This window comes from Triticum aestivum, chromosome 5D (assembly GCF_018294505.1).
Source record: "Triticum aestivum cultivar Chinese Spring chromosome 5D, IWGSC CS RefSeq v2.1, whole genome shotgun sequence".
NCBI classification, from domain to species: Eukaryota; Viridiplantae; Streptophyta; class Magnoliopsida; order Poales; family Poaceae; genus Triticum; species Triticum aestivum.
In genome coordinates, this window is record NC_057808.1 from 49,084,263 (window position 1) to 49,093,246 (window position 8,984).

At 44.6% G+C, this 8,984-nt stretch overlaps 1 protein-coding gene across 1 annotated transcript; it reads left to right on the top strand.

Annotated features, from left to right (window-relative positions):
- Positions 1-276: 276 nt before the first annotated feature.
- Positions 277-1,612, top strand: LOC123124273 (outer envelope pore protein 16-2, chloroplastic). Its single transcript, XM_044544925.1, has 6 exons — positions 277-500; positions 618-735; positions 813-844; positions 939-972; positions 1,059-1,126; positions 1,240-1,612. The coding sequence occupies exons 1-6, from the start codon at positions 375-377 to the stop codon at positions 1,381-1,383; spliced, it is 522 nt and encodes a 173-aa protein (XP_044400860.1). The 5' UTR covers positions 277-374; the 3' UTR covers positions 1,384-1,612.
- Positions 1,613-8,984: the final 7,372 nt, after the last annotated feature.

Genomic DNA, 8,984 nt, shown 5'->3' on the forward strand with positions numbered 1-8,984 from the left:
AATATTTTGAATTGGTATCATGGGAGAATGTAAGTGTTGGTATCATGCCCAAGAAGAAGGTCTTCTAGTGACCCCCTCGCCTCGGCCCAACGTTCTGCTGCCACGCGCCCCTCTACCTCCAAGCGCATGGAGAACCTTCAGGAACACTCTGCCGCCTGCCCCATGGGCGCGCACAGCCCGCCACGAGGAGCGGCACGGACACGTTGCCGCGCGGCACCCCACACGTGTACCCACGCGCGCCTCCCCCGCTCCGTTCATAAAACCGAGGCCCTCGGCTCCACCGCTCGGCACTTCTCTATCGTATCGCAGACTCGTAGTCCAGTACGCAGTACATAGCAAGCAAGAGAAGAGAGCAGACCAGCTACGTGGGAGAGATGGGCAGCAGGCTTGACGCGCGCACGCTCAAGGACGAGGTGGCGAGCATGGACCGGCGCCCGCTCCTCGACCTCGGCCACCCGCTCCTCAACCGCGTCGCCGACAGCTTCATCCGCGCCGCCGGAGTACGTGCCTTTTTTTATCTCCACCCAACGTGCACGCATGCTCTGCTCCATTGTTTGCGAATGAGCTCCGTGTTTTAGTTCATCTGATCTGACTGCTCCGGGCTGGTATGATGGCAGGTCGGAGCGGCGAGGGCGGTGTCGCGGGAGGCCTACTTCGTCGCCGTCGAAGGGATGGGAGGAGACTCGACGGGGCTGGACAGCACCGCCAAGAGGAGCCATTTCTCCAGCGCCAGAGGTGATACCTCTTTTCTGGACAGTAGCTCTTTTCTCTGTTTACGTTGAGCCTGAGCTGATGAAATCGACTCTCCACAGGGGATGACGGCCAGAAGTCGCTCGACGCAGTGGTAAGCTACCAGGCTTGCTTTTCAAGGCTCAAATTATCTGTTCCGATAGCTAGTTCTTCTCCCTCTGACCACTAGCTCGCACCTTGATTTGCAGGTTAAATCGGCAAGCAAGGAGGCCATTCAGTGGGGTTAGTATTCATTTCAGCGTTAACTAATTATTTCATCTCAAACATTTTTTTAGCACAGCTTCTAATATGTGTTGTTCTTCCGGCAGGATTGGCAGCCGGAGTGTACTCTGGGATAACGTACGGTCTGAGAGAGGCCAGAGGACACCATGACTGGGTTGGTTTCTCGATCTTCTAAATTATTTTTCTGCTTGCTGTTTTAGATCAGCTAGCTTCGGAATTAACTGGCTGCTAACTAACTTGTGCTTGTTAACCTTGATGCTGCTGCAGAAGAACAGTGCGATAGCAGGGGCGATCGCCGGAGCGGCAGTCGCGCTGACCGGGGACAACGGGCACTCCGACCACGTCGTCCATTTCGCCATCACCGGAGCCGCACTGTCGAGCGCGGCGACCATGCTCTCAGGCATATTCTAAGCCACGGGGTGTGGGGCTAGGGCTAAGAAATTTGGAGCAACTCTTGAAATGTCGTACTGTATTTCCCTTAATTTCTCCATGTACCTTTGACAGTTTGTGCACTCTGTCCCATCTGCTAGCTAGTCCTGGCACCAAGCAAGCCCGAATTTCGTTAGAATTTCGGCTGTAATGTTTGTTCCCTTTGCTCTATGTGTTCTATTTATGGCACTATGCTCACGAGTTTGAGACCTCGAATCCTCTATGACCACATGGATGTCTAGATGAGGATAGAGTTGCTGGAGTAGTGTTTGATAGGTTCTATGGATCGGATAGGCTAGGATTACGGCAACAGTGGTGGTAGGTATTACCTTCTTGTGGCTCGAGGAGCTCCCGGTGCCGGCCATGATGACGGTGGCCGGTGATGGCAGAGTAGGCAGAGTAGGGGTGGCGGTGCTTCCCGTCAGCACTGTAGGTAGGGTGTACGGCGTTGCGACGAACCTCGTGAGTCGAGCCGCCGGCCCCCACCTCTTTATATAGTGCAGGTGACAGGGGCCGTCAATCATAGTCGGTTGAGCGCCCCTGATTAGGGCGCAGATCTAAGGGCCCGGTGGGCCGTTGGGCCCACACGGTGGAGATCATCCTAACGTTTTCCTCCTTGATCTCAACTTTTACTTTTGACCTTATACTTTTACTTTACTCGTTTCATAACAGATCAATACATAGAACATGTTTCAGATCAATACATAGAACATGTTTAATTGCTGATAAAATCAGACAGCCACAACGTACCTCTTTGTTTTGAAACAAATTCTTTAACCTTGGCCCTTTTTATTGTCCGGAAATATTAGAATAAAACCCATGACTGTGTGTTCTTCGAACCCACTGGCGGTAAGCCTTTAATAAGCAGATCTGCAAACACTTGTGTGTTGTTTTTATGCTTCAAGCATTTCTACATAATTCCGGACTTTCTCCTTTACAACGCATAACTCTGTGTCAGTGTGTTTGGCATCAACACTTGACTCGTTGTTCTAGGAGCGAAAAACTTAAAATGGTTATCGCTGTTGTCAACCATTACTAACTCCGGGTACAGGTCTCCTTAACCATTTTGCCCGTCCCTCAGCCTCATATCAAGCTATAAAATATCTTTGCATCACATTGATGATAATTGTTTCATTCTTTGAAGCTTTTCACACAAAAACCTTCAAATATAAAAGTTAGCGACAATTGTGGATTTCGCTATACATTTCACATGTCCTGTCTTTGTACTCACAATTTTTTGAGAGCACTTATTTCTTTTAGCATGAGGCCGATATCTTTGACTCCATTCCAGTGATCTATATATGTACTGGACATTGCCAAAACAACCCGGATACGTGAATTGTGTCAGGGTAATATATTGAGCTTCCAACAGCTGAAGCATATGGTACCATATCCGTTTTCAATCTTTTCTCATCAACTTTTGAAACACCATAGTTTCCAGTTCCATTACCCTTGACTATAAGAACAGGCGTAGGTTTTCTCGCATGCATACTTTAGAGACCTTTGTTAGCATGTCCATGCGACATTCCTAATGCCCCATTTTATTATTTTCTTGGTGAATCTCGATATTTATAACAAGAGACACTCCAAGAAATGCAATTTTGAACTTTGAGGACAAGAACTTCTTTTCTCCTCCTGAAGTAGATTAACATCACCATTAGCAAGTAGGACGTCATCCACATGCACAGGATTGGGAAATGAATTCCCCATTCTATAACTTTGCATGAATACAATTGTCCTTCCATTTTCTTTAACCCAAAATATCATCTGATTCTTTAAACTTTAAATGCAACTGTCTAGAGACTTGCTCTAGTCCATAAAAAACTTCTTGAAGCAGTATCCCTTGTGTTCTTTACATTCATCTGATGTAACTCAGATCATGATGTCGGTCATGATGTGCCACTGACACTCGTTGTAATTTGTTCATTCTCTTTGCACAAAATCTTTCGATTCAAGTCGCGCTTTACACCTTTACATATTTCCTTTGGAGTCACATTGACCTTGTAGACCTTTTACAGCCTACTGTTTATGCTCCATTGGAAATTACTTATGAGTCCCAAACATTGTCGGGATTCACCAATTTTATTTCATCTCACATAGTCTCTTATCATTTAGACAAACAGACACTTCTCTAAGCTCGATTGAGCACTTTAAATGAGGTGAGATCAACCTCGATTTGAATTTCACTAACATAGACTTTATAGTAATCAGAAGTATCTGATTTTCTCATTCCTTGAGACCATCTGTGTCTCAGGTACTGGCACTTCTTTCATATGGGGCTGTTGTTGCTCTGTCATTGCCAAGAGGCAAATTAATTCTATGGTCTTTTATTTCGAAGAGGCAATAGGTTTTACAGGGACCTGTGTCACAAGATCCATGTGTACTCATTCATCCTTTATAGAGCTAACATCAGGTGTTGTTTAGGTCATACAACATGCTCCCCGAGATTACTCCATCTTCACTAAAAATAGCGTATCTTTAAACTTTATTATTTGGGTTTATTCTATTAAAACTTTCTTCTTTATGGCACTTTAAGCACCGTCTTAGTATTCCTTAGTCTGCTTTTGGAACTGTAAAAGATCCGGGAATACAGCTATTTCTTTTCTTTAGGGGTATTATTATTATCGTCGTACTCCCCAAGACGATCACATTCTTCATTAATGGATATCTCATATTTCTTTCTCCCCCTCGAAATGTGGTAAGAAATTTTCTGCCACAATTTCGAAAAACCATTCACAACTCTTGTGAATTGAGGAAACTTTGATTATCTACTTCATTTATCTGATTACTTCATACGTAATGAAGTTATCTGTTAACTGGTATGGGAGTACTTTTTCCTCATTCCATTTCAGAAACTCAACAGAGTTCTTTATCATTAGTACTTTTGCAAGTCACACTTGCATATGATTCTTATCTTTAGTTTCGTCTGTAACTTTTATTCTCTTCGGATTTATTGAGTGCTTAATGACCGTTACACATAAGATGTACGGTTGATACTAGGAAAGCATAATAGCTACTCCATACTTTTCTCCCAGAGTGGGACACATTAAAAGCACATGAGTCATCATGTCTTTCTCCTGTCATACAAGATAAGTCTGAGAAAATTTCTGCCGCCATACGGGTTACGCAGGGATTTTCCCAGACTTTTCCTGCCATGCGGGTTTTATCATAATCATCTTTTCCCACCATATGGGTAATTCCTTGTAAGGGACAAAAATGCCAGAATTGGCTCTTTTGACTGCATATTCAATCATCAAAATTATAAATAAATCCGAATGCTCTTTGACACACATGCTTGATCCGACGTTGGTCAAATTAAACACGCATGTTGCTTGTTTTATCTCAAATCATAGAGAGTATATGAAAGACATTCGTCAACCAAGACTCTCAATGATCTAACTCTTTTCTTTTGAAACCATTCTTTAGAGAGAACATACTATCTCACGTTATGACCTTTCTTGGTCATCTTTCGGGTCACAAGTACCCAACCATTCGCTTTCATGAATGAAAGCATGGAAAACTTTTAGTCTGAGAAAACTTAGCCAATAATCAACAATAATGAGCATAAAAATAACCCTACGTTGGTCTGGTTAAAAAAATATGCACATTAAGCTTTTGCAAAACTTCCTTTTTATACTCTAAATCATCGTTGTGGTAGAATTAGAATAAAACTCATTCTTCTACATTAATTCCGTATCACCGTTGGGTGGAAATGGAAATAATCCATATAACTCATAAACAATGTGATGATAGTATTTCTATTAAACAACTTTGCTCAGAAATAATAATCATCATCAACTTTATTGCAGCGGAAATAAGAAATATACATTTCTCTAGTTCAAGAGCATTTCTTTATCTTTAACTGTTCTCTGAAAATTGATCACTTTGATACAAAATTTATCAGAGATTTAAGCTTTGAACATAAGACTCATAGAATTATAGTACTGTTATCATCAACGTTAGTTAGAAAATAACATTACCATATTTTAACTTTAAAACAAATATCTTTCTTTTGTCATAGCGGAAGCTATCTGAATCTGATTCATCCACAGGGGAAAACATTGCTAAGAACAGTTTTTCCAATTAAATTTTTCCGTTGGTTCCAATTTAATTGGAGGATAAAACTTTTTCTTTGCAGAAGAAACTTTCAATATTCTATGCAGAAACAATTCTGTACTCTTTTACTCTCTAAGCAATTTTAACCGGTTGGTTCAAAAAAGCATTAGAGAAGCAACAATTTAATCTTTTATTTTAGTTCTATTCACTTTTAAAGGAGCACTTTTATTTTTATATGAAGCAGAAAAAACATGAATAGAAAATTCATGAACCTATTATTCTTTACAGAAAAATTTTCCTTTTCTTTAAAAAAAACACTTTTATTGTTTACATAAACTTTTCTTTTTGCCAACTAAATTCATGAACTTTATTATTTTCTTTTATTAAAATTCATGAACGTTTATTTTTCTGAAAAAAATTTATTTTCATTTTCAGAAACTGTTCTACTTTTTTCTTTTATATATTTTCTAAACAGAATTTTCGTTGGAAATTTTTTTTGAGTAGAAAAAGGAAACTGTATAAAATGGACTGGCCCTGCCTCGGCCCAGCGCGCAAGGCTGCTGGCCTCGGTGCAGCGCGCTGCTACGGCCACGGCACAGCACGCAGCTGCAGCCACGCCCAGCGCTCAAGGCCCGCAGCGGAGGAAGCGGCCCATGGCCTGCTCCCCGCGCCACGCCGGGCGAGGCGGCCTTCCTCGGCCTAGCCCGCGATCACTTTCGGCCCAAAAGGCCAGTGGGGAGGCTAGGGTTTTAATCCAAACCGTTCAACGCGATCGGACGGTGGACCGCCGTTCTCGCTCGAACAAAAACAGGACAGAGTCCCAGACCCGAAACCTAGCGCCCCCATTCTTTTCTCTGTTCGATCTCTCTCTCTCCCTCAGACGGCGGAAAAAAGGGGCTGCGCCCCGGCCGTCCGGCCCGGCCGCCGGCGGCGGCGCAAAACCACCGCGCCGCGCCGCGCCTCTCTTCCATTGCCCCTACTTTGATAGAGAGAGAGGCGCCGGTGGAGGAGCTTCGCCTAGGCCGCCAGCAACAGCATCAAAACCACCATGCCGCGCGAGCCTGGGCTCCTCCCATCTCTTCTTCCCCTTCCTTGTTTCTCTGTTTCTCCACCACCCGCATCTCCTCTCTATGTCACCGAGGACAACGACGACATGAAGCAGCGGTGCCCCTTCTGTCCCCCTTGCCGGTGTGCGCGAGCTCCCGTGGGAGAGCGCGCCGCCGTCAAGCGGTGCGGTGGTGGTGCCCTTTTGCCCCCTTGGGGAGGCCGTGTTCTTCTTCCCCGCAGCTTGGCTTGCCGATGCGTGTGGGGATCGAGAGGAACGGCACGGCCTTGCGGCGGCGCACTTTGCCGGCGATCACGAGGCCCTCTCCGGTGATTTCTTTGCCCTGTAACTTCAGGGTTCTTGTGGGAGCGGAAAGTTCTTTGATTTGCACCGAAATCCTCAACCGAAACATGGCTGATACCATTGATAGGTTCTGTGGATCGGTTAGGCTAGGATTCCGGCAACAGTGGTGGTAGGTATTACCTTCTTGTTGTGGCTCAAGGAGCTCCCGGTGCCGGCCATGATGACGGTGGCCGGTGATGGCAGAGTAGCGGTGGCAGTGCTTCCCGTCAGCATTGCACTAACCCTAGATCGGTAGGGGATTAGGTAGGGTGTACGGCGTTGCGACGAACCTCGTGAGTCAAGCCGCCGGCCCCCACCTCTTTATATAGTGCAGGTGACAGGGGCCCGTCAACCATAGTCGGTTGAGCGCCCCCGATCAGGGCGCAGATCTAAGGGCCCGGTGGGCCGTTGGGCCCACACAGTGGAGATCATCCTAACAGTGTTCTGCCGTGAGATGCAATGTTGTGTCTGAGAAGCCTGCATGAGCAAGGGCACGCTATGTTGCGGAGCAGAGTTTATGCAATTTTTGTTTCCGGAGGTTAAACGTGAACAGGTGGTGCCTCTTCTGGCCCAAAAACCCACACTATGTTGCCTAGCAGAGTTTATGCAATTTTTGTTTCCTTAGGTTAAGCGTGAACATAGTGAGGAGGTTAAGCGTGAACATAGTGTGGAGTTTATGCAATTTTTGTTTCCGGAGTTTATGCAATTTTTGTTTCAGGCCCAAAATTCATCTTCAACCGATAATGTAGAACTAACTTGCATTTCTCCAAGACCAAAGAACCCATCTTCAAAACCAATCTTCAACAGATAATGTAAAACCCATCTTCAACAGATAATGTAGATGCGGAACCCATCTTCAACAGATATTGTAAAACATACATGCACCCAACAGATAATGTAGATACAAATTTCAGGAAAAACATACATGCACCCAACAGATAATGTAGATGCAAATTTGATAATGTAAAACATACATGCACCCAACAGATAATGTAGATGCAAATTGGAGGAAAAACATACATGCACCCAACAGATAATGTAGATGCAAATTTGAGGATGTATAACACAAACACTTGGAGATGTAAATTTATATATAATGCAAAACCTATCTCCAGATAATGTAGATGCACCCAACAGATAATGTAGATGCAAATTTGAGGATGTATAACACAAACACCTGGAGATGTAAATTTATATATAACGTAAAACATATCTTCAACAGATAATGTAGATGCACCCAACAGATAATGTAGATGCAAATTTGAGGATGTATAACACAAACACCTGGAGATGCAAATTTACATTATACAGATAATGTAGTGTAGATGCACCCAACAGATAATGTAGACGCAAATTTGAGGATGTATAACACAAACACCTGGAGATGCAAATTTACATATAATGTAAAACATATATCAGTTGGAGATGCAAATTTACATATAATGTAAAATCTATCTTAACAGATAATATAGAATATGTAGATGCAAATTTGAGGATGTAAAACACAAACACCTGGAGATGCAAATTTACATCTCCATTTACGGGAGATGTAGAATAAGCGGGTGTGTCAAATGCACGACTGCGTTCATTTGGCCGCCCGCCGACGGCATGGCCAACGCTGATGACTCCATCGTCTCCACCGCAGCTGGCACGGCCACTTTATCCAATCCAGCGTCCACCTCCATGCCGTCGCCGTCATAGTGGTGTCCCGGTTTTGCCCCACCCCGACCGCCCGACCGGTCGTGCAACCCGCCAACGAAGAAGCAGCGGGCCACCAAGCCCCGCGATGGAGGCATGAAGCGGCCAGCGACGTGGGGGGCAATCCGATGTGGAATGACCAATATGGGGCGGCCAAGAATTTGATGTCGGACGCGGCTGCGTCAACCAATCAGCTGTCGCCGGCGGCCTTGGCATCCGTTTCCGGCCAAGGAGCCCTTCCTCCACCTTCGCCATTGCCACAGTCGGCCATGGAGGAAGATATAGTCACGCCCACGACCACCGCATCCAACCTGTTCGACAAAATGTAGCAAAGGTAAAAAAATCATTTAAATTTTTTGTGATCTTGTTTGTTCTTTCAATTTTTGACACGAATAAAATGTGAGGTTGATTACGTGTACGTCCATTTGTAGTCTTGATGATG